The 27015-nt window shown below is 39.7% G+C and overlaps 1 protein-coding gene across 1 annotated transcript in view; it reads left to right on the top strand.

The window, feature by feature from the left end:
* LOC102910446 (contactin-associated protein like 5-1) overlaps positions 1–27015 on the top strand; it is a 925656-nt gene that overhangs the window by 851985 nt on the left and 46656 nt on the right. Inside the window, exons 20-21 of the mRNA XM_076547182.1 lie at positions 14606–14736; positions 21579–21663. Of these exons, the coding sequence (XP_076403297.1) occupies positions 14606–14736; positions 21579–21663 (216 nt within the window). The remainder of the gene's footprint in view (positions 1–14605; positions 14737–21578; positions 21664–27015) is intronic.

Below are 27015 nucleotides of genomic sequence, written 5' to 3'. Positions count from 1 at the left end.
TATTAACCCAGCTGCGAGCAGTAGGGTCCGACTATGAAGGAAGAATTAAGCCTCCCACACAAAGCAAGGTGTGCACTTAACAAGGACTGACAACGGGGAGGTCTTACACCATCAGGAAGTAGCCTGAGTTCATATGGAATTCAGGCTTTGTGTCACAGATGAGAAAGAGGGCTGTATGCGACTTAGGCTACAGAATAGGAGTCACACAGTACCTGGGTAGAAGAGTGAAGATTAGTTAATGTATGACCCATCCAATGTGGCAGTAGTCAGCCTGTCATTGACTTCCATATGGCAGGCATAAATTCCTGCCATGCTCTTGGCACTCTGCTTAGAGCCTAGCTATTTTGAGAGCCTGTGCTAGCTAGCATGATGCAGGAGTGTAAATTTGCTTAGATACAGGAGAAATTGCTAGAGAAAGGATGTTTCATGTGAAGAGCACACACTCACTCGGGCATTTCAGGATTGTTACTAACCCCTCTACATCCTCTGTATCTTCCTAAGAACTTCCTACGGATCATGACACTCCCTTACTGTCTTAATATATACAGTCTCCTTCCCTCCCTTTCTTCCTCCCTCCCTCTGTCTTTTTCTCCCTTCCTTCCTTTCATCCACCTTTCCTGGTATATAAATTCTCTATGAATGCAGAGCAGAGCACCTGACTCTGGAAATGCAGCATAAACCAAAGGAAGGCACACTGTCTATTCCGTAGGCATATGTTGGCTCTTGATACAGACTACGTGTCATATCACAGCTCAATAACATGGCACCACTCACAGACTATGAACCTACCGTTTTTGGCCTAATTTATAATTTTACAACATGAAGGATAGATATAATCAGTTACGTTAATTGTATCATCTCTATTTTTCTCTTCAAGGGATATTATTGATGATTTTTTTCTTGTTTTTAGTTCTGTAAGCATGTCCCTTGGTATTTACCATGCCTTTAGAGAATGGGAATCCTTGGCACATCTCTCAATGCATATTGGGCATGCCCCTCTTTCTTTGGAGGTTAAGCCATACAAATCTAAGCAAAGGGCATGCTGCATAAGCACATACTAGCAAAAGCCTGAGGTGATATGCTCTACTTCCTTTTATATACTACACACTCAAGAAGGTTTGAGAAGGTAAGTAGAAATTATCCTAGACTTCATTTCTTATTTCTTTCTTAGCTCAGACCAGAGGGGATACCCTCCTGTCTTCTCATATACCCATATCCATGATGGTTTTATAAACTTAGGGTTAATGGGATTAAGCTGAGGTCATCTGCTTGACTGGCAAGCACTGAGCCACTAAACATTTCACTAGCTTTAGCTTTAAAGATAATACTAATAGTGAGTGCAAATTATTATGCCACCACAGTTCTAATTCTGGAAAAAAGCTATTCTTCTTAGGGACAGGGACAGGAAACTAAGATTATGTCCTTTGATGGGCAAGAAACAGATTGCATGAGCCTGCATACTGGGTAATCTCAAGAGCTCCACTACATCAGCCAAAGACACATAAAGAGCAACATGGCACACAGCAGGCACTCTGTAGACCCCAATTCCCCTTCTCTGGATGGATGCATATCTGTGTTCCCATTCCCAAGGAAGGATAAGTTAGACAGAATAATGGATCAAAAAAGAACAACATCCTGAATGGGGTCCTGGCCTCTGCATAGGTAAGATTTCAGAGTCAGAACTTGCTGCAATTCTCCTTCCCCGTTACTCCAAGAAGCTCAGTAATGAATTGACTCCATGACAACAAGCAAAACAGTATGGCTATGTGATGTTCTGCATGTGAGAAATGCCTGAAGCTATTTAAGAGCTAGTTATTCTGTGTGTTAATGATTTCAGAAAGTGGTTTAGGAAATCATCTATAATTGACCATCATTTATATTTTCATTTATGGAAGTGCCTGAAGCTAGCTCAAATTACTTTGTCTTCTCCATACTTGGCAGAACACTATTGTAGTGCTAACAGACACTGAGAAGATCCAAGGCCCAGATATATGGATTTTATTCTGACCAAGTTACACCTTTCATACCACTGAAGAAGTGAAATCATGTTAAACCCAGGAGGGGTGTGTGTGTGTGTGTGTGTGTGTTTGTGTGTGTGTGTGTGTGTGTGTGTGTGTATGTGTGTGTGTGTTTAAAAGCCAGAAGTCATCTCAGCAAGCACTTCTACCCATGAGCCATCTCCATAGTTTCCCAGAAAACATATTTTTAATGCTTCTGTGTTAGATATGGTCCTGGATTCTAGAAGAAAGTAGACTGAGCAAGCCATGAATAGCAAGACAATAAGAAGTACGCCTCCATGACTTCTGGTTTAGCTCCTGCTTCCAGGATCCTACCCTATTTGAGTTCCTGTCCTGGTTTCCTTCATTGATGAACTAAGATGTAAAAATATAAGTCAAATAAACCTTTTCCTCTTCAATTTTCTTTTGGTCATGGCATTTCATCATGGCAATAGTAACCATAACTAAGACAAGTTGGTACTAGGAGTGGGAAATTGCTATGACAGACCTGACCATGTTTTGGGAAGGATTGTGAAAGGATCTTGGCACTTCGGGCTAGAAAAGCCATTGAGTGTTGAGAGCTCAGTGAGCTGTTCTGTAGGAGCTTGGGAGATAAGAATGTTGCGAGCAGTGCAGATGATGGAGGCCTGGCTTGTGAAATTCCAAAGGGAAGCAAGACTCTTCCAGGCCATTTGAGTTAAGAAGCTGTGGTTAAGGAGCTGAAGAATTGGCTAATTAACAAAACACAAAACCACTAAAGTGAAGCATTTGGTTTGTTGGGATAATGATGCTGGTCAGCTAGGACTGAAGAATCAGTCATGATTAAGAAGAGACTAGCATCATTGAGGTGACATCTTTTGGAAAGTATTTCCTCAGGGCCAGCATACAATGTTTAATCATCATTGATAAACAGTTCTCTTTTTATAACCATTTTTACTCATTAACCCCATAACCCAATTTTTAAGAATCTAGAGGCATACGACAGCCTGTACTTAGGCTAGTAGCTTTTGTGGCTTAAAGGATGCTAGAAAAAAATACAAAACAAAATCTCCAAACCAGCCAGGACAGATTTCCATGTCCTGAGCAGTTTATTATTAACTCTTAATTGTCAGAGTGCCCAAGGAAAATCCTCAGACCAAAGCTGCTGCAGTTATTATTCAAATTCTGGCATAATACAATGTTTACATTTTATATCTTTATAGAATTCATTTATATGTCTGATCCTGGCATTCTGTTACTCTTTGGTCATATGACATCACAGTGGCTCTCCTTGTGCTTTGCATTTTCTAAGAAAGGAGGATCGTGACATCTCATTCTTTATCATCTTCTATATCATTCTTTGCTCATCAATATAAGTCTCTGTGTAGGGCAAACGTAACTTCAGCCAATCTAACTTTATTGCCATATAGTCAGGTAATTGCCTGAGTGTATGGTAGGAAAAGGCTTGTAATCTGATCTGTGACTCACTCCTCTAGCCCACCAAATCCTATTGACCTTTTTCAGTTTACTTTGTTTTGAATATCTTCTTCCTGAGTAAATACAATGACAGATGATTCAAGAATATTTTATAGCCCCATAAAGAGGTTTCTTCATGTGTTTCACAACCTCCAAGGTGTAAGGAAGACCTTCAAGTAGATTAGGATATCTCCCAATAAACAGGAGGGGTAGTATGTTCAAGACTTTCCTGGAGAAGCTTATAAGCAGTATTTCTGGGAGAAGGCATAAATGATTCATAAGAAATTTCAATTGATCCAATATTCCCAACTATACAAATATTGAATGTCCCCCAAATATGCAACAGGCAGAGATCAAAACCAAAAGTGGCATGGCAGCCATTATGCAGCTCAGTCAACTTTGTTGGATCTTTGTCAAACAGCTGTGTTGGCTTTATGACTTTTGCAGTTCCCATCAGATATGGCTGTGACAGTGATGTATTTGTATGTTCATCTGGCAAGTGGTTGATTTTGCATTATAGTTTTGTGTCAACTTGACACAAACTAATATCATCTGAGAGGAGGGAACCTCAATTAAATGTAAAAAATATAAGCCATTTCCTCCCCAATTTTCCTTTGGTCTTGGTGTTTCATCACAGCAATAGTAACCCTAAATACGACAGCTTCCCAAGGTACCACTACATATTGGATGCTGAGCTGCTTTAGAGAAGGGTATAGAATCAGAATAGGGTTCAGCTCCTTGTCATGTGGACTGATTGTGCAGTGGGTTGGTTACCACCCACCACCTCCCTGAACACAGTGGTGGTGATGTTTCAGAGCTACCACTCACAGTGGACTCTCCTGAGTACTAGTTAGAAGACATGAAGTGATGGCCATTTACAAAGCTCATAGTTTGAGTTAATAGCCTCCCTCTGGTCAGTTTTATTTCAGATCCCAAATTTGTGCTAGGCATTGTCTTCCAGTTAGTCCTTACATACACCCCTACCTGCCATACAAACACATAAAAATTCCTTGCCTTCTTTCCATAGCTCTAGCTTTGTCCCCCTCCCTCCCTCCCTCCCTCCCCTTCCCCCCTCCCTCCCTCCCTCCCTTCCTTCCTTCTTTCCTTTCTTTCTCTCTTTGGTTTTGTTTAATTTTCCATCAAACTCTTATGGAAAGATACAAGAGAAGCTCCTCATCCCTCTGTGTAAAACTACAGGCTTCTGATTAGAAAAGGCAGTTAGTTGTGTGTAAATCATTCTTCTATAACACTGCACAGCTGCAGCTCCAACTTTCCTGAATCAAAACTCTTCAGAGATTCAAACTCAGTGTGATGAGTACGACAATGGTGGCCAAGACAGAGGTGAGATCTTGACATCCCTTCCATCTAAGCCAAACATGATCCCCTTTCCAGCACCAATGAAAGAGTTATTTGCAAATGGGTCTTGTGTGTGTGTGTGTGTGTGGGGGGGTTACACTCTTTCATACTCACACATGCAGAAGATAGACATTTGATGTTTTCTTCTTCCACTTTCTACCTTAATCCCTTGATACAGGGTCTCTCACTGAACTCTAAGCTGACTGAAGAGACCTCCCAAGATCTGCCTTTCTGTGCTTTGATTATATGCAATTATTGCCATACTCAGATTTTATGTGAGTGCTGGGGTTTCAAACTCAGGTCCCCATGCTTGCACAAGTACTTTTCCCCACTTAACTGTTGCTAAGTATCCTTATTTCAATGATTTTTACATATTCTTTCCTCTAATAAAACATTCTAGTTCTATTTCTTGTGTGTGCTTGGTGTGTGCTATACATGTGTACATGCTTGTGTTTATGTGCACATGTGTGTATGGATTTGGAGGTCAGTAGTGGAAATCTGTGTCTTCCTCTATGCCTTTCCACATGCTTATTTTCTTAGACAGGGTCTATCATAAATTGAAACTCTTTGAGTGGGTAGGCTGGTTGGCCAGCTAACTAGGGATCCACATGTCTCCACTTCATCTAGCACTGAGGTTGCAGGTATGTGCCGTGTGCCAAGATTTTACATGTGAAGCAGAGAGCTGGATTGGATTTGTTCACACCCGTTCTAGCTCCATTTCTCTTTCTGTGATTTAACACCCAGATGGAAAGCAATTTATGGCAGAAAGGGGCTTATGCAGCATACAGTTCTACATTACAGCCCATCACTGTAGAGACAGGTAAGGGAAGCTATTCCCATTGTATCCACAGTCAAGAACAGAGAGAAATAGATGTCTGCAGTCCTGCATGCTTCCTTCCTTGCTTGTTTTCTCCTCTCCTATGCATACAGTTCAGGATCCCCTACCTCAGAAATAGTGTCACTCAAAGTGGGCTGGGTCCTCCCACATCAATTAAAAGTGAAGACAGCCCACTCCCCAAGACCTACCTTCAGGCTACCTACCAAGAATCTAGAGAATTCTTCCATTAAGACTCTCTTTCTAGATCATTTCAGATTGTGTCAAATCAACGGTTACAACCTATTATTTATCAAGGGAGAAATTAAAATTAAAGAAACTCTTAATTTCATCATTCAGCATATTTTCCTGCCATTCAGGAAAGCCTCCTATTCTGTGAACCAGGACATAAGGAATAACTAGGAATGGAGTGCCACAGGGAAGTGGCAACTGCTCTGCATTTAGTTGCAGTAATGGGACTTGGGTCTATGCAAACACGTTTTGAGCTAAAGGTGGGACAGGTTGTGGGATATTTTGTGCTAGCGTAAACAGAAGCAGTGAAATAGAAGAAGATAATTGTTTCTTATTAAAGTGCTTAGAGTACGGCTGAATGAAGTAAACCCGAGCCCATCCACTGAATTCGCTGGAGGCCTTGGCTCTGCTTATGACTTCCTCTAAGGATTTTCAAGGTTGTTTTGAATAAGGAATGAATTGAGCCTAAGAAAGCCATAAGAGCAGAGTGGATGAAGGAAGCTTAGAGCATTGAAGTTACTAATTCAAGAGAAATTCTCAAAGAGCTCTTAGGTGACTGATTTTCTTCCAACTAACCTGCTCTTCCCTGATGCAAGATAGAAATTGTGTGAAATAACCTTAATATTTACCTTTGCTCCAAAGGTGACTATTATTTCCACACACTACAGCTTTGACAATAAGCTTCCAAATATTAGGTTTTTTAAAAGCAGAGTAATCTCACTGTATTTTTAAAGATTTCTTTATATTTAAATAGTGTGTGTACATGTGTGTGTGTACATGTGTGTGTGTGTGTCTGTGTGTGTCTGTGTGTGTGTGTCTGTGTGTGTGTGTCTGTGTGTGTGTGCATATATGTTCAGGTGCCTTTAGAGGCCAGAACAGGCCATTAGGTTCCTGGAACCAGAGTTACAGGCTGTTGTGAGCTGCCTCACAAGGGTTTTGGGAACTGAGCTCAGGTGCTCTGTGAAAGCAGCACATGCTTGTAAGTGCTAAGGCATCATTCCTGTTCCCCATCTTACTTCTTTAAGTAGACAAATATTCAGTGTGTGCAGAGGAAATACAGTATGATTCTGTAATAAATGATGCAGTTAAATGAACAGTTCCATAACCTGGGTTCCTAGGCGCTCACAGACACTGGAGTGACAGTTAAGGAGCCTGCATGGGACCGACCTACTCCCTCTACATATGTGTGACAGTTGTATAGCTTGGTCTATTTGTGGGACTCCTGACAGTGGGAGCAGGGCCTGTCCCTGATGCTTTGGCAGGTTTTGGGAACCTATTCCTAATACTGAGTTCCTTACCAAGCCTTAATACCAGGGGAAGAGCTTAGTCTTACCTGAACTTGATGTGCCATGCTTTGTTGACACCCATGGGAGGCCTGCCCCTTTCTGAACAGAAACAGAGGAGGAGTGGTCTCATGATGGAGGTGAGGAGAGGAAGGGAAGGTGGGGGGAGGGAATGCAAGGAGAAGAGTGGGGGGAAACTGCAGTTAGGATATAAAAAAACGAATGAGTTTAGTTAATTAAAAAAGAGAGAAGAAAAAGAGTTGTTATCTTCCTATATCATTGTATGGAAGACACAATATCCTTGTCCACAGGGAGTGTGGCTAGGCCATGGTAAGATAGGGGCATTTCTTGGTTCCTGGCCCCAAAGTAGTACAATCCTTTGATAATACTACAGTTTACCTCAGCATATTGTCCCTGTTCCCATGGACACCATGTCTGTAGATACCAATCCAGTGCTTAGTTAGGCTTCCTAATGACTGTCACCCTCCCTCTTGGAACTTTTATCCACCATAGAAACCACACACAAATGGAGAGAGGGGTTTGTGTCTTTGTATTCATTTTATTCTAGTGGGTGAGTGGCAGTGTCTAGAGCTGAAATCCTAATTGTCATTAAGGGGGATTTATAAGATTTTCATCATATTATCAGGTTATGAGTTTATATAAAAAAAACTTCCTTGGGAAATTTGGCTGTTTACTCATGTCCTTATTTTAAACTAGAGGCTTTTTATTGTTGTATTTATTTATTTATTTATTTATTTATTTATTTATTTATTTATTTATTTATTTATGTATTTACTTTTCCAAATCTTTTTTTTAATTTTAATTTATTTTATTTTACAATACTATTCAGTTCTACATAACAGCCACAGATTTCCTTGTTCTCCCCCTTTCTGCCCCCCTCCCCTTCCCCCCAGCACACCCCCTTTCCCACCACCTCCAGATCAAGGCCACCCCTGAGGACTGAGATCTACATGATAGACTCAGTCCAGGCAGGTCCAGTCCCCTCCTCCCAGATTGAGCCAAGTGTCCCTGTATAAGTCCCAGGTTTCAAACAGCTATCTCATGCAGCGAGCCCAGGACCTGGTACCACTGCCTAGATGCCTCCCAAACAGATCAAGCCAATCAACTGTCTTACCTATTCAGAAGGCCTGATCCAGTTGGGGGCCCCTCAGCCTTTGGTTCATAGTTCATGTGTTTCCATTCGTTTGGCTATTTGTCCCTGTGCTTTATCCAACCTTGGTTTCAACAATTCTCGCTCATATAAACCCTCCTCTTTCTCGCTAATTAGACTCCTGGAGCTCTACCCGGGGCCTAGCCATGGATGTCTGCATCCAGATTCCTCAGTACTTGGATGGGGTTTCTGGCACAGTAGTTATTTATTTTTGATGATTAAATATATGCATAGAAAAAATTAACAGTTCCATATATTATATATTATTATCTCCCCAAAACTTGTTCTTCTTCCTATAGCTGGAGGGATGTGCTCTTTGATCTTCATCTCTGTCTCAGCCTGTACTTACCGCCTCTCTCTTCAGCGAGTCTATGGAATCGACATTTTCAGAGTCCAGTGTTAGTGAGAACCTGTGCAGTCTTTCTGTGTCTGGACTGTTCCACTTCTCAGAATGCACCCAGGCACATCCACGTGACAAATGGAAAGGTGTCTTTCTTTTTCTACAAGACATTCTATATATAAGCCACATTTCCTTCAGTCATGCCTCGGCAGACTTCAAGGGCTTAGTTTAATATTTGGAGTATGTCTCTCATGCAAAAAGGCACAAGGGAGGCAGGTATCTCTTTGAAATCCTCATTTTATTCCCATTTTATATGTATAACATATGAATATATAATATATAAAATATAATATATATTAAATAGCTGAATCACATGGTAATTGCATTCAAAAAATTTCAATACATTTATTTTTTGTATGTGTATTTATTTGATGCCTCTGTGTGTGTGTGTGTGTGTGTGTGTGTGTGTGTGTGTGTGTGTGTGTGTGTGTTTGTACATGCTATGACAGTCAGAGGACAACTTGGATGAATCAGTTTCTCTATCTACGCCATGTTTCCTGGGGATCAAACTCAGTTCTTCTACCTAAACAGCAAGCACCTTTATTGACTAAGCCAGCTCATCACACCCATATTTTCAACACTAATACAGAAGCACCCACCTTTTTTTCCAAAAGAATATATGATGTATATTTCATGCAAAGTTTGTGGGAGTTCCTCTTTCTTCATTGTCTTGCAAACTTTTGTGATATCTTTTCATTTCAGTAATGCCTGTGCCAATGAGTGAAAGATCATATCTCAGAATGGGTTAGATTCACACTTTTTGATGAGGCTTGAGCATTTTGAGGTTTTCTGTTTTTTTGTTTGTTTGTTTGTTTGTTTTGGTTTGGTTTTTTCAGAGAAGGTTTCTGTGTGCAGCAGCACTGGCTGTTCTGGATCTCACTCTGTAGACCAGGCTGGCATCAAACGCACAGTGATCCACCTGCCTCTACCTCACATAGGCTGTGATTAAAAAGGCGCATGCCACTACTGCCATCTGGTTGAGTACTGTTTATTCCCTTTAGACAGTGTGTGTTTTCCTTGAAAATATCCATTCAGGATGTGTCCATTTCATCCAAATTGTGTGTTTTGTATGGCTGCTGAGTAGTAAAATCTTTATGTATTTGGATGTTTGTAGACTCTTTGCTATATAATCTGTTTTGAGGTGGGGTTTTTTTTCTGGTTCTGTTGGTCACCATTTTCTTATATTAGTTATTCTGTATACTGTACATGAGCTTTAAAAATGATATTCAATTCATGTATTATTTGTGTATATGTGGGTCCATGAAGTATGTATTAAGTGTAAGTGCCTGTGCCAATATGAACTTGAGCAATGAGAGGACAGCATTCAGGAGTCTGTTCTCTCCTTCCCCTGTGGGTTCTGGAGCTTGAACTCATCAGGCTTGCTCAGCAGTGACTGTCATAGCTGACCATCTGGCTGGCCCTGGCCCTAGGAAGCCAAGAAGCATTTCCATTTGATGCAGTCCACCTTATCTTCTGACTATTATAACCTTTAATTTTGAATTCATAGTTTTAAGAAATGTTTTCATTTTTTTCTCTAAAAGTTTTTTAGGTTTAGATCATTAAGTTTAGCTTTTAGCATGTTCTAGGTCAGCTTCTAATATGTTCTAAAAGATATCTCACTTTGTTCTTTTGTGGGAGCTTCATTAATTCTTTCATTGTTATTTACTAAAGAGGCAGTTCATGTCCCTTTATGTATTCTTTTAGATTTGTCAAGACTTAGTCTGGGAAGAGTTATAAGAGTCAGTGTGGGGTGGGCATGATCAGAATACATCTATGAAATGCTCAAGAAAAAAACAAAAATGTTTTAATCATTGGGTATTTTTCTTCATGTGTGTATATTTATCTATGATCTCTTTATTCTGTTACATAGATCTAGATGTTTAATTCTACACCAGCACCATTCTTTTGTGTATACTACTGATTTTCCATATTATTTTACACCCATGATAGTTTTATTTTTGTTTTTCAAAATTCTGTTTACTCCTTAGGGTCTTTTGTGTTGTTTTTATTTCTCAAAATTCTTTTTATCCTTCAGGGTCTTTTCAGTTCCATATAAATTTAGGAATCTATTTTATTAAATATTGTGACTAGAATTTCGATACATATTTTAGTCAATCTGTAATTTGCCTTGAGCAGAATGAACATTTTATGATAGTAGTTCTTCCAATCTATGCAATTTTTTAAAGAATTTATGAGTCTTCTAGATTTTTGTAACTATATCACTGCATCCAACCATCACTTGTACTAGCCAGTGTGAATACAAGCCCTGTAAAATGGGTTTAGCTTAAGAATGGGCTTATGCAGTTTCTCAAGGTAGGTGTATTGTTTCTGGTCTGTTTTGTGAAACCAGAGTGGCATTATTGTATGCATTGATCCCAAGGCTTCTAAACCATGCTTTGTGTTTTTATGGTGGGACCTAAGGGGAGGAAAGCATGATGAAACTTAAATTGTAGTGTAATTCATAATTAAATGTAAGAGAAGAGCTCTATAAAATGACTAATGTTCACATGTTAAAATTTGTTTCGCAGATTTTAATTCCCTTCTATTTGAATTTGATATAAAATAATAATACATATATGATTTTGCTTTTTTTGTTGTGGTTGCTGTTTTTGCCATGCCAGGGATAACATGGCCTTGTGAGTGTTAACCACAGTACTCCATCACTGAGCTATAACCTTAGTCTCAATAACTTCAATGACTGAATAAAAAAGGATGAAAACAATAGTTATGACAGATCCTGAAGCAAATTTCAGTAACCAAAAATATTTAATTATATTGATAGTAAATCTAACTTTTAAACTTTCCAAGCCAGTTTAACATCTTTACAGAATTCAGAATGACATTCGGAAATAGAATATGAATACTTAGTTAAGATGAAATCCTACTGGATTAGACTGGGAGTTAAACACAATGGCTAGCATCTTTTTAAGGCAAAAAAGTAGGTGGAGATAAACCAAGGAAGACTCTTAGTCTAGACCTTAAGCCTGTACAGGTGCACAAATGGATATGCACAGTGGTTTAGATGCACACTACATATGCATACAAATAAACATCTCTCTCACACACACACACATGCACACACACACACACACACACACACACACACACACACACACACACACACACACACAAGCACCAAAACTATGTTCTGACCTCTACAGAATATGCAGATTAAAATCTATATACCACAGTGTATGCTAGGGTGAAGATAGACAAGTCTATGAGCTTAAAGAATCTAGGTAGTTTCCCAATGGAAACATTATGATGAATTCTGAAGGTCAAGGAGGAAGGAGCCTAATGTGAAAGCTTCTCCTCACTGAAGGCTCCTCTGGAAAGGGAAGGCTGGCTTTTGAGGACTACTGCATTCTAAAGAAAACCCTTGAGTGTTGAAACTAAGATGTAGATTCTACACCTGACTCTAAAAATTATTAAGTAAATATTTTAAGGAGTTCTTCAATTTCCAAAACTTTCATTTTTTTTATATCTATAAAATTAAGGGGGAAAAGGAAAGAACTTCCTAGATGAACATGGAAGGCAGAAACTCAATCATGATGAATTTGCTTAGTAAGGCAAGCAATGTAATTCTGTCCAGTTTGACGAAGTATATTTTAGAATGTAAATGTGATTCTTTTGAAGAAGGATCCTCATCACCATGTTTTGTTCTAGGGTTTTGTTTGTTTGTTTGTTTTTAGTATAAGTGTTGCACTATTATTTTCAATTTCATACGTTTTATCATATTAATATATTCACTGTGTGTTTCTGTATGAGTATTTATTGTGCCATGCCATGTATGTAGAAGTCAGAAAACAACTTTTGAGAGTCAGTTCTCTCCTTATGTGTGGGACCCAGGGATGGAACACAGGTAGTCAAACACCGTTACCTGCTGAGACATCTCACCAGACACCACTATTACTTTTCTAAGTAGTATTGACGATAACTTTGTGGGGTTCTCACACACAGAGGGGAATAAAGGTATAGATTTGGCTCAAAGGTATAAAAATGGAGGAAAAAAGAGGATAGATATAATTTGATTGTATCAACATTAAAAGAACCCACTAAAATTTTATGTGGTACTTGCTGGTGACCAGAGTGCATTCTATTACAAATGCTGATTTCAGGAACATATTTAGAGAGGAGGCAATAACTGCATCTCAAAAATCACTTTTATTTTTAATTTCCATATTATAAACAGAAAATCTCTGCCCATATTCATGCAGAGGAAGTATCCCATTTATGCACAGCACTGCTAATGTAGGCTAGAGAGAAAAATGAGACCAAGTGGGAGACAAATGCAGTATGATGCATTGCTCTCAATGCACTTCTGACCTGGCACTTAGCCAATTCTTTAGTTTGTTATATTGACAGTGCATCCCTGTGACAGTTTGCTACCTCTGGGACTGTAAACCTAAAGTGTTTACCATTGTGTAGGCCTGAGGGAGGACTGTGGTGATAGAGAACCCTAGGGGAGAGAGAGACAATGAATATTAACAAACACAGAAAGAAGCAGAGAAAGGAAAAAGAGGATTCAAACACTGGCATGATGACTAAGAATATCCATCTTCAACGCAATCCCTGTTGTTTTCCTATGATTGTTGGCAATGGGAAAATGAGTCAGTCGAGGCAGGTCACAGAAATGGGCGGATGTGAAGGGATGGACCAGAATCATAATTGGCCCAAATTTGAGTAAATGTATTTTCTCCTTAATGCCCCTCAGAGTATGATACTGTACTCTGTTCTCAGCATGGTGTGCTCTCTTGTGTACTCAAGGAGAGAGCTTCTGGTGTCTGAGGAAGAGTCCAACTGTATAGTACACGTGAATCCTCAGAGTAGACAGAGCAACCTGGGCCACTCACTAGCCGTGTTGGAGAGGTGAAATGGGAAGACATGCCTGGGATAAAGAAGCCAGTGAATGTTTGCCTGCCATGGCACATAGAGTTGCTTTCAGATTGACAAAGGATATTCACCCTGAAGTAGCCATTCTGCTTATGCTGCAATGGTTTGTCTTCCTCAGCCCCTCCATCCTCTTCTCTCCCTCCTTCATAAGTGTTTCCAGACTCTCTTAAATTCCCTTTAGTTTCCATGCATTTTGTAGCCTTGGAGGTTGAGATTCAGCAGATTGATTTCCTGAACTCATGGATAGTGAACAGTTGCTTGATATACACTCCTCTGGTAAAATTTGAATTTCCCAAGGGGCCATGAAGGATTAGGTTGGTCACTATACCTTAGTCAGACCACACTAAAACTGAAACATTGTATTACACATCAGTGGGTAGGAAAGGGTAGGTTTCCTTCTTCTCAAGCTCAGAAGAAGGAAGATGATTCCGAGATAATCGTGTCATGACAATAATCAAGTCACGCTCATGATCTCACATTCCAATTACAAAATTGGTCTGTGGATGTGCTTGTCAAAGTGGACCTCTTACTTCCTCTCTCCTCCTCCCCTCTTCCTCTGTCATGTCCTTTCTTTCCTCCCCTCTCTCCCTGTTCTATTTCTTCTAGTTGCCTTTTTGAGGCAGGGTTACTCTGTAGTCCAGCTGGCCTGTAACCCTGATCCTCCTGTCTCAGCCTCCAAAGTGCTGAAATTACAAGTTTACACCACCATGCAGATCTCAAACTAGAATTTTAATTTAAAATGGCACATACAGAAAACAACAAAAAGATCAATACAGAGACGCACTCACTTTATTTAGTAGCTATATTCAGAAGTTTGTATTTCAACTCTGATGAACATATTGATTTTACAAAAGTTTAATACTGAGTCGTTGAGACTCAGGAAACAGAAACAAAATGACCAATTCTTGAACAATTTAATCACATCTTTCTATGTTGTGCTTGCTATTCTTAGTTCTAATCCTTCCCCACTTCTTTGCTTTCAAGGAAGTTTACAAGTTCGCTATCGGCTAAACCAGGAAGAAAGTCATGTGTTCACCATCAGCACAGAGAACTTGGCCAACAGAAGGGTGCATCAGGTGAAGATTAGCCGAGAGGGGCCAGAGCTTTCCATTCAGGTATTTCACATCTCATTTTTCCACTCAGCCTACATGCCAAGGCTTCTCCATCAAACATGTCTGAGCTCCTGAGCCCAGGCACATACTGTAGTGTAGAGTTGCCCTGGACACCAGTTCAGCCCCGAGCCATGCTTCTTCTTCTCACTGGCACTGTAATCACCCAGGAAACAGCTGGAAATGCAAATTTGTGAATCCCCAACTAGAGCTAATCCATCACAAACTACTGGAGAGGAAGAGGAAGCACTGTCAATTCTGGTTGTGCTCAAGTTTAATCCTGTCTTAACCAGATTGAGTTATGAAGGGATTCATGCAAAGAGGAAAGTACAGAAGATGGTACAGGAAGTGGGCACAGAGTACAGGTGGGTACAGAGGAGGGAACAGGTGATGTGGAGGCCCTTGGGAAGGCACGGGTCTCCTCTACATCACTACTTCCTTCCTAGTGCAAACTGGGTCTTGAAGACAAGGAAGATTGACTGGATAGAGAAGGTTCTTAGACAGTTCATATGAGCACAGACATAGCTTTCGGAGAAAACAGAGTGTGATAGGCTTCTCTGAAAGATCAGTGACTCTGTATAGAGCCAAAGGCATGGTAGGGCAGATCCCAATAAAGTCCAGCCAAACCTAGATGAGCCCTCTTTGACCAAAACCTAAAGAGAATGTTCATCAGCTTAGCAACCACCCATTTACATAGGTGAGTTTAATCCATTCATATGTGTTCTCCCCATTTATCATTTATCACTCAAAATGCTCTTTTCTTTGCTGGCCAGCAACAGATGCAAAGACACTGCTCTCTCAGAAAATAACTTTGCTCTCTTCCTCTGTGAACAATGTATTCTTTAGAAAAGACATCACACATTCTCATTAGCCTATCCCCTCCTACCCTAGCTCTGCCTACCTAGACCTGGGGACTTGTGTGCTCTCTCCCTCCCATGCCTGGGCTCAATATCTCAGCACTCTAAGACCTGTCCTACTACCTGTGAGTCAGATCTCATGACGCTCTCACGAGCACACCTTCAACATCCTCCTGTCTTCTATCCTTTTTATCACCTTCCCAGCTCCACCAAATGGCACCCTGAAGCACAAACTATGCAATGAATCAAAAACAAGCAAGCAAACAAATCAACCAAGATCCTTCTGGCTTAAGGAAAGAAACTCTTTTTCTCACCAGTTTTACAGATTGCTAGACTTTATCATTTTATTTTCAAATTTCTTGGAAAATTTGATGTATACCAATTTCTAAAGTATAACTTCTATGTTAGTTAGTTATACTAACTATAAATAAAAAATTTGATGTATACCAATTTCTAAAGTATAACTTCTATGTTAGTTAGTTATACTAACTATAAATAAAAAAATTGATGTATACCAATTTCTAAAGTATAACTTCTATGTTAGTTAGTTATACTAACTATAAATAAAAAATTTGATGTATACCAACTTCTAAAGTATAACTTCTATGTTAGTTAGTTATACTAACTATAAATAGAGTTTATTTATTGCAATAACAAAATACCTAAGAAATAGTTTAAATGATCCTGGCTTGCAGTTTGAGAGTATAGTCTGTTATTGCAACAGTAGCATGAGGCAGCTGGTCACATTCCATCCTTAGTTAGTAATCAGAAAGAATTGAATGAAGGTATTCAGCTCACTTTCTACTTTTTACTTATTCAAGAATCCCAGTTTTTGGAATGGTGCCACACATATTTGAGGTGGGTCTTTCCAACTTAATTAATCTAATCTAGAAACTCACTCACAGATATGCCTAGAAGTTTATTTCCATGATAATTCTAAATTCTGTGTAGCTGACAAAATTAACTATTGTACTTTCCTTCCCCATAGTGTCAGCATGTTACAAAAAACTGCACTGCTCAAGATATGAATGGGGTTATAGTTGCAGAACCCAGTGGTGTAATGTTGTGAGGAATATTTCTGGGGAGACATGAACAAATGTCTACTCACTCCATTTAGAGAACAAACAGCAAACCAATATAAGGATGCCACTAAACCCAAATTAGTGAGCCAGTGAGATTACTAACAGGAGAATTTTTAGATTTATTGAGATTACTAATGGGAGAATAGCTGAGGGGTTACAGAGCAAAAGTGATTTAAAAACAGCTCCATCACTACAATCCACTCCAGCATGGGTGGCAACCTGAGGAAAGCTGACATGATGATCAATAGGTAGGAAAATTCTTGTTTCAAGCAAGTCAGTTTGGGGAGCTAAGAACCTAGCCCCAGTGTATCTGGTCAGTTTCAGGGACTTCCTGAAGCCTTTGACTCATTTACTTACCAAGCCTAATGAGCTTCCTGGTAGGATGTACTGTTCCGCTTCCCCTGGTGTAAGTGCCGCACTTCCTTACTGAGCCAAGGTCACCTGATATGGCTTGTCAAGGCATAAAATCAGACTCGGGTTTGGAGGGGCCAGAGCAAGACTGAGGCACAGACAATTTTATTGAGAAAAGTTTGACTTTTATACCCTTATCAGAAAGAGGATATAGTAGCAATTGCCAGGATCAATACAGTTGTTGCCAAGATACAATGACATTCCAAGCTGTACAGGGTACACAAGATTGATGTCTAATACCAATTGTCCTCTTAAGCTTTCATGATTTCTTGACTTCTAAGGGAAAATACAAACACAAAATGGCCTGAAGGCTTTACTGCCTGAGGGAGTGCATTAGTTTCTCAGGAACTGAAAGGCACACAGTACCCCAGGAGTCACTGACTCTAACCCCAAAAGCCTGTGATGCATGCCTCTCAAAGCAGCTAGACCAGGCCAACTCCATGGTCCCTGCACCCAAGCTTTCCTCCAAGGGAGGAAGGTGCTACACAACATGGTAGCATGCCAACCTTTTCCTCACCTGTCATATTCCTGATATCCGATAAGAAGATTGCTCCCACCCTTTGGGACTTGACTTGCATATGTTTTGAATAGTTCCACTCCTCTCTGATGTTTCTTCTCCCCTATCAGTTGATCACTGCTGTCTCTTTGTGGGTCCTCTGTTATCTCTCCTACACATTGGTACTCACATGACTCTCTTAGACTCCTGTGGCTTTGTAGCTATAGTTATGTGATGGCTTATCTCATTTAATCTTGTACTTTTGAATACTATGCATTTCCCAATAAATCAATGTCTAGCTTTATCCAGACCTCCCCTGATGACCTCCAATCTGTTCCCTTGATTTTTCTATGCAGTGCTCATTACCCTTGACTTATTTTATTGTTTTTTCTTTGGAACTCATGCTATCTGACATGGAATAAATAGAGTTTATTTATTTACTTTATGTTCTGTAACCCTCGTCTAGAATGTGAGTTTGATGAAAGCATGAAGTTGGTTTGCATTCATTACTGCAGAGCTAGCTCCTTACCAAGCAGTCCCTGGCAGCAGGTGTTAGGTGAACATTTATGAACTAAGTGGATGGCTTCCACATGGCTGCAGGTGCTGTGTGATTAAGATTGATTTGACATTGTGGAGAACGGAAGATGTTCTAGTTTCATGGCTGTTGTTATGTTAAATATCCTGACAAAACTCAACTTCAGTCAGAAGGGGTTTATTTTCCACTCATAATTCCAGGTTACTGTCCACCATAAGAGCGATGTCAAGGTGACAGGAAGTTAGAACAACTAGTTCCCTTCAACATCCAAGAGCAGAGAGAAATTAATGTATATATGATCACTTGTTTGCTTGTGTCCATCTTGATTTCTCTACTCTCATAGAGTTTAGGACTCCCTTACTAAAGAATGGTGCTGCCCACAGTGGACTGGGTCTTCTCACATCAATTAACTTAAGATAATTCCTTACATACATGTCCACAGGTCAATCCAATGTAGAAAATTTCTCATTAAGACTTTTCCAGGTGACTCTGGGCTGTGTCAAGTTCATTCTTAAACCAAGACTGGTGGGGTGAGTTTAGGGTTTAAACTTAGGAGTACACAGTTTGGAGTCTCCCTTTTAGAACTCCTTATCATCCTGTATGGAAAGATATATTTAACAGTGATAAGGTAAAAATCAGTCAGGAAGATTCTATGTCCCTTGAAACATGCTCCAGGGGGAGCTATGGAGAGAATTTCAGGGGTGCCAGGATGCAGCATTAGAGACCTTTTTAATGTGGACTGTGGGAGAAAGTAAGGATGACTATTAGTTAGTCTAATTAGATGGATGTTCAGGAATAATTGTTGGATATATGACACAAATAATTCCCATACCATTAGAAATTAACCTCTTATCGGTTACAATATTCCTGAAATGAGGAAGGGGTCACACCTTTGAGCACATTTGAATTGGGTGGGGAGAGCAGCTGCTGAACTGGTAAATGGTAGGAATTTTTTTTTTTTTTTTGTAATGATAGCTTCCTGCTTGTATAGTCCGTGGGAGTTCCATGTATAGGTCAGAGGTCAACATCAAGTCTCATTCCTGAGAAGGGGCAGTTCTCTTCAGTTTTTTGATACAAGGACTCTCATTGGTATAGAAATCACAGAGGAGGTTAGGTTGGCTCTCCAGTGAGCTCAAGAGATCTCCCTGACTCTTCTTTCCAAGTTATGGGATTACAAACACGTGCCACCCCACCTGACATTTTACAGGGTTTTTACGGACCAAACTCAGGTCCTTGGACTCTTGTGGCAAACACTTCACTGATTGAGCTATGCCCCCAAGCTGTGTTTGTTTAGACTTTTAATGAAGTCCTGATGGAAAACTGGGGCGTGTTCAGTAGAGCGTTTTACAAATGAACATTTTTAGTACCTTTATATTTTCTGTGCTCTTCACAAATGAAAAAAGGAAGTAGAACACAGAGAGAGCAATAAGATGTATGTGTTTTCCTTCTCTGTCTACGTAATTTTCACCAATCAATTTACAGTCAATACTAAGCAGCCACTTGCTGTTTGCAAAGTGCTGAAGAGAGCAGGGGAAAAAAAAAAAAAACTAGAGCAGAAACTTTACGTTTTGATCCTTAAGTCTGTTTATTGTCTCAGAAAGACAGCAGGTTTGTCTTCTGGACCATCCTTACACCCTCTCAATCCAATCTATATTTCTTTTTCATCATTTGTAAAAAGCTGTTTAGTGTAAACAAACAAGCACAACAACAACAAAAAGCAGGCCCCTGGTAGATCCTTATTTCCTGGTTGGCCAGTAAGGAACATTTCAGGAATGCTGCCTACCTGTCAAGGGAAAGGACACTTAGCCACCAAATCACAAGACTCCTGGCTTTTTCCATAATTTTAATTTAGCTGTTCAAATTGCCTTTTAAAGGACAGATAGACAAACCTGGTTATTTGAAAACAAGAAGAGAGATCCCAAGTCCAGAAACAACATGGCCATGGACAGCTGTTAAAATACTAATATGTGGCTTGACTAACTTATTCATCTTTGTGACTTCTCTGTCACTAGGTTAAACTATGTCATAGCATTGTAAGGAGAAAGGCATTTGGAAGTATGCATCTGTGTCACGTTTCATATATTCTTTACTAAAAAAGAAATTATAGTTTAATTCACAAAACAGTGATATAGAGTTAAATCACACACCATGGGTCATAGTTTGTACTAAAGTCTTGGATAAATGACAAGGTCAGGAGGTTCCTGAAGAGAGTAACTCTTAATGGATATATATAGAAAGAGAGTTGTGAATGAAGGCACTGAATGGAAGGATTAGATATTAGTCCTGATCCATTTGATTTTCCCCAAGCAGAGCAAACTCACTCACCTCGCTGTATTACTGTTTGTCTTCATTTCTAGCATATGCTGTAGAAAATGATGAGGATAGAATCATTTGTATGTTCAGAGTTGAGATTGGTACTAATTTTTACTAAATTACTAATTTCTTTTTTAGTAAAGAAAGCATTTGCTTTGTCAGCCTGAGGATCTGAGTTCAGATCCCAGAAGCATTGTAGCAATCGAGGAGAGATGACAAACACATGCTTGTAATCCTGTGATGTTGAGAGAGACAAGGTGGTCCCTGAGAGCTGGCTAGACAGGAAGCCTAGCCTATTGATGAAGTTCTGGGCCAAAGAGAGAGCCTGTCTCAGCCAAAAAGTGGAAGGCACCTGAAGAATGGCACCTGGGTTTGTCCCCTGGCTTTTATGGCCATATACATGTATATATATTCTTCCCCAAATAATAGAGATTGGAGGAATCTGTTGGCTCTGTAGATTGAGAAAAATGGAGATAGATTGGTGGTGCAGCCCAGGAAGGAGAAAGAGGAGGGGAGCAAACCAGAACCAGCAGTGTATGAAGGTGATGGCTAAGGGAGGACCCTCGAAATCAAGGCCTGGAGCACCCGGCGGTGACTTCTGCTGAGCCTGCCAGTGGGATGTGATCAGCCAGCTCTGGCAGTGGCAGCAATATGTGCAGCTTTCCTCAAGTGCTTACCCAACTATGTTGCATGATGAGGAAGCTCTGCAGTCCATACCGGAAAACAGGTCAGGGTTAGGGAGGAAGATAAAATGGTGTTGGCTTCAAAAATAAGAGGGGAGGAAGAAGTAAAATGTGCAGTACTGCTGGATCCCATCTAATGTGCCACAGCAGATGCCAGAAGGGCATCTCTGTTTACTTGTTTTCAGTGAAGAATTTGGTGAAAAATTCTCAGTGAGGAGAAAATACTTGACAATAGGCCTGTCTGTGGGATCTCTGAGGAAATGTAAGCATGTCAAAGAACTTGTTTTACAAGGAAGAAAGAAAGGGTACTTTATGTGCATCATGGGACAGCTTGTGGGACATTTTGAATCTCTCTTGGGAGAAAACACCTGAGAAGAATCTACCTGTGTAAGACTGTAATCTGTTTACAAAAAGGATTGTTTTATGCCTTCTGAAAACCTTGACTGATGGCATTATTATGTTTTCCTACAGGTGGATCAACAACTCTTCAGCTATAACTTCTCCCCAGACGTTGAGTTCAGGACAGCAAGGTCACTTACTCTAGGCAAAGTCACAGGTCTGTTTCTCTGTCTTGTACTTTTCAATGGATGTTGTTAAAATTAATAAATTAGTAGTCTTTGTTGGTGTGGTCAGCGATTCACAGCTGCAGACATTACCCCCTTCTGTAGTCTCCATACAGGTTTTAGAAGAGGTTTGACACACACATATGGCAGTGGTGCAGAATGTCATTTATATCTGCTTTATTGTTTGGTTAGTTTGTTGTTAGTTATTTGTGGTAATTATTTTGTTGGTTAAGTGTCAGTGATCGGGCAGAAAGGTAAACAAAAAGTAAAATAATATTTTAATTTAAATTTTACATTTATTAATTATTTTTTTAGAAAGTCAACTTTTTACTTGAATTTCCTTAGTTCTAAACTAAAGGGATGAAGTAGGAAGCTGAGCAGCAGGATGAGGATTGAAATCTCCATTAGAAGAGTGGGTTCCCTTCTTGTTCTCATACAGGTTTTGTGGATTTTCACTTTCTGTTGGAGAACGTTTCTTGCCTGTACAGCACTGAACTTTTCATCCATTCCTGAAGAATAGGATATTTTAAACAATATCCAGTCTTTAACAATGATTTTTAGACCTTGAATATATTTGTTTACAACAATGTAGGTAACAGGACATTGCTTTGGTCACAATTTGGTCAACCTTCCCTTTTAAGTTACTTTTTCCTTTCTTAGCCTCATGTATTACCTTGTGTAGAACACACAACTAAGTTTAATTTTAGGTATTGAACATGCATACATGTACAATGTGTGGTATGTGCACATTCACATGTGTGACTGTGGGCAAGCATGTGGCATGGGATGCTTTTGGAGATCAACAACCTTGTTTGAGCCAGGATCTTTCATTCTGTGCTTTGTGCACAAATGGAGAGCATCCTGGTTTATGAGCTTCCAGGATTCTATCTTCTCCTCCTACCATTCATAAGAGCACTGGAATTTCAGATACCTGGACTACTAAGTCTGGCTCTACTTGGGTTCTGAGGATTGAAACTCAGACTTTCAAGAAGCTATCATCTCCCTAGCTCCAGTGTTTGTTTGGTTTTGTTTTTTATCTATCCACATAATCTGGAGATCTGTGCTTTACAAATTAGTAAATGCAAGTCTTTTTCAGATTTTAAAATCACTTGTACATTTGGACTCCTACCTGCAGCCTTATTTCCTACTGAGTCAGCTATTTTTGTGACTCAGGTTCTCTGTGGTTGTGTTGGTCACAGTACAGTTTAGAAATAATTTACAACTTTGGGTATCTTAAGCATGAATGGACAACATAAATCATTTTCTTATGAAATGTTTGCAGCCCTCAACTCTGAGTCTTGATAGCACCTTTTGGAATGGCTTCTCACAAACTCTGAGGGTCTTTGTGGGAAGTGTAGAGTGCTCTCCTTTACATACTAATCCCCAACTAGAAGCTGCTCTAACTCATACAGAATGGAGATTTACAAGGCAAAGAAGACATTCTCTGAAAAATGGCTGCAGAAAATGTTTCTCTAACAGTGGAGCAGCTTTGATAGGACAGTGACCCACTGTTTCGCCAGTCTTCTAGATTCATTAAGAATATGACATTTCCAGAACATAATGTGAACGCACAATAAGTCTAGAAAATGTCAATTTTAGTTTCCCAAAGTGACAGACAGATGAATCAATCAATATGAATGACTTTTGAATGGGTTTTTCCTACCCCATCCCCACAAGCCTAATAATAATACTGTAATAATAAAAATGCTGCTTCTGAAGCTGTTTATTCTGGTTCACTAATGTGGCCCTGGTGAGTTTTAACTTCCCGTTCTCTATATCTTAGACATTTCTGCTTTGTAAAAAATGTCATTTTCTCCTTTCTGAGCCAAATCTTTTTGATATATATTTTTCTCTCTTAAAGTCCCTGAATTATAAACTTTTATCTGAAGCAAGGTATTTATCTCACCTTGAGTCTTGGAAGATCATTTTGCTAGACAGCTGAAGGGTGTTATATATCAGATGGGAGGTGAAGGAGAAAGACAGAGAGAGCTCATGTGCACTCTGGGTATAGAGGCAGAAGCACTGGTTCATGACTGCTACCAATGCACAGCTCTCCTAGCTATGCATCCATGATGTTATGATAGGAACTTGCAACTGTCTGCATGAGGAGAGATCACACTGTAGAAATCACAAGTGCACATGCCAATCACTGTTATCCTTCTTATAAGCTGATATGAAAATGCAAAATTTATCAGTGAGTACACACCTCCCCAATTGTCTGCTGGCTTCAGAGGATGCTCCTGAAATCTCTGGTTAGTTGCTTCTACTTTTGGAAGTTCTTAATTCCTCCACACCGGCACACAGAGCTGCTTTGATTATATGTTCTTAAGCATAAGAAACTTGATGTGTGGGTTGATGTTGTGCAGTTGTATGTGTCTGGTTGTACATTTCTTATTAAAGTTTCCTATTTAATATTTTTATACTTTCTGAGTCTATTAATTAGTTTGTATGTATCTTTGTGTCTAGACACATACAGAATTCATCTTTCTTCACTAGTTCTCAGATTCTAGACATATCAACTATTGATTCTTTCACATTCTATGTATTCAACTCTTTGAGATCTGAATTCTGTCAACTTTGGACTTTCTAATTTCACCTTCACATATTTTAAAAACATTGACTGCTGTCAAAACAGTATAAATTCTAAGCATATAAAACCCTCTTGTTTTTGCTCATGGCTTTGTCTGTCTGTCTGTGTGTGTGTGTGTGTGTGTGTGTGTGTGTGTGTGTGTGTGTGTGTGTGTGAAGGGGAGGTGACTGTGGGTGCATGCCATTTAGTACTTGGTTCAGCAAACCAAACTAAATTCAGGTTTATCAGGCTTGCATGGCAAGGACTTCAGCTACAGAGCCACTTTGGAACCAGTTTTTACTTACTTTTAATCTTCTGATGTTTTAATTCTTTCAGGTGTGCTTAACTACAATTAACATAATATGTGAACCATTTTCTTGATAATGTTTTCTTTTCATTTTTAAAACTAAAATTCTATGGTTTGGCCAATGAAACTGTTAATTAAAAAAAACCTGTTGTCCTTGCTTATTTCTTCTTGGTTTCGATCTGTTTGTAAAGCATGTGGATAACTGTTATCAAACACTCTCTCTCTCTGCTGGTCCCACTTCCTGACTCTCTGGGGACCTGATTCTGTAACTAGCTGTCTTCTAAATATTTCCTCTGGCAGCTTCTTATTCTGTGTATACTGTGTGTGAGTGTTCAGGAATGTGTGCTCATCCATGTGCTGACACACACATGCACAAACACATACTTGCATATTTAGCTGGAACTATTATCTGCGAACCTGAAGCATGGAAAATGGAGCATTTCCTTCCTGATAAGATTCAGACATTTTCTATCCGGTGCCACATGGAAACACTGATTAGAATAATTTCAGTCTCTCATTATTTTCATTCCTGGGTAGAACAGGAGTATGAATTTGAATTCTTGAAGCTCAATAGCATTAAAGCTTTTGGTAGAGTTTTTCAGAATAAATATTGTTAATGTTAATACTATGCTATATAGTAGTTTATTTTATTAATCCTTTGATGATTTTATGATTGGCTCATATTCACCCTCATTGCTCTCTCCTACACTTCTTGCTTAATTTTTTCTTCTTTCCAAGTCCCCAGGGAACACATTGCTTATTCCTAAACTATAATTTGTTTACATTCTTCTGGTTTCATTTGTCCTATGTTTTCAAAGTATTTTGTGTCACTGAATCCTCAATTCAACTGACAGTATAAATCTAAGGGGAAAGTTCACTAAAGCTTTCACATCATCAATCTCAGACTCGCGTGTGTGTGTGTGTGTGTGTGTGTGTGTGTGTGTGTGTGTGTGTGCACTTGTGTGTGTATGTGCATATGTCTGTGTGTGCCTCTGTGTGTGTGTGTGACTCTGTGTATGTGTGTGCCTCTGTGTGTGTGTGCCTCTGTGTGTGTGCCTGTGTGTAGACAAAAAGATAAGTAGTGACATTCAGGTTTGGTCCATGTTAATTTTTGAGTCAGGGTTACAGAGTGTACCAGGCTGGCTGACCAGTAAGTCCTAGAATCTGCCTCTCTGTCTCCCTAATGTTCACTCATAGACACATGCCTCCAGGTCTAGCTTTTTTCATCTGTTCAGTGATCAAAAGGAGCAGTCTGGGTTATGATTGAGTAGACAAATCAATAAACTTCCCCACTCTTCTAAATAGAAAACATTTTCCCGAAGCCAGATAGTCTTCCTCCACACCCAAAATGCTGTTAGGATAATGATTTGGGATCACCATTAAGCTCAAATCTGTGGCCTGTGAATGATCGCTACCTGAAAATGAAAGGAGCCCTATGAGCATCTGGCCCATGATCAGCGAGACACAGTTAGCCTGAGAGAAAGTCAGAGGAGGGTGGGGCAAAACACAGAGTAAGCTCTGTATTCACTGACCTAATGATCTCGGTTTAATCCCCAAAGCCCACCTGATAGACGAGAACTGAGTCCTAAAAGTTTTCTCCTGACTTCTACACATGTGCCATGGCACTTGTGTCTCCCCTCCCAAATAAACAAATGCAATTTTTAAATTAAAAACAAAAGGAAAGAGAGCAAGAGAATGGCAGCCGGGCTTCAGAGCAGCACAGAAATGTAGGAAACGAGAATGGTTTGGACAAAGTGAGTGGCATGGCACAGATGAAGCAAGGGGAGGGCAGAAGTGGGTTCTCAGCCCTGATGACAAATGCCACCCACGCCACGATTTTAGAAAAGATTACTCCGAGGGACACTTTCTACTATAAAATACAGATCTGCAAGCATTTTTCATAGTAGATTCTAAGGGAAAATTGCGTATACAATTTGTCTCAGTTTTCTTTAAGAGCATTCCATTTCAAAGCCGAACCAAATTTGTTCATTTTCTTTCTGTGAAAGGAAGGAGCAATTCACTGGCCTAAAGTCTGGTGATTTAGTGCACACTCTGTACCAGCCCTGGTGCTCTAGGCACCATGATAAATAGAATATATTAGTTTCTGAGGGCTTCTGAGATGGAGACACAAGCCTACGAGGAGAGCCAATGCCACTGTCCACATCAAAACTAAGGTGGGGCTGGCAAGATGGCCCAGTGGGCAAAGGTCCCTGCCACCAAGCCTGGCAATCTGAGTTTGAGCTCCAGGACCTCCATGGTAGGAGGTAAGAACTAATTTCCCACATTGTCCTCTAAACTACTTGTATGTGCTGTAACATGATGGCACACACATCACAAAATAAATAAATGATAAAGTCGAGGTATGTTGGCTCTCCATGAATGAAGATGCTTTTCTATGGCAAGTCATAAGATGTTGCTAAGTTTGATTTTTAATTGCTCACTGTCATTTTGTTTAACTCTCCAAATATT

Source organism: Peromyscus maniculatus, chromosome 11 (genome assembly GCF_049852395.1).
Source record: "Peromyscus maniculatus bairdii isolate BWxNUB_F1_BW_parent chromosome 11, HU_Pman_BW_mat_3.1, whole genome shotgun sequence".
NCBI classification, from domain to species: Eukaryota; Metazoa; Chordata; class Mammalia; order Rodentia; family Cricetidae; genus Peromyscus; species Peromyscus maniculatus.
This window is presented reverse-complemented; position numbering and strand designations above follow the sequence as displayed.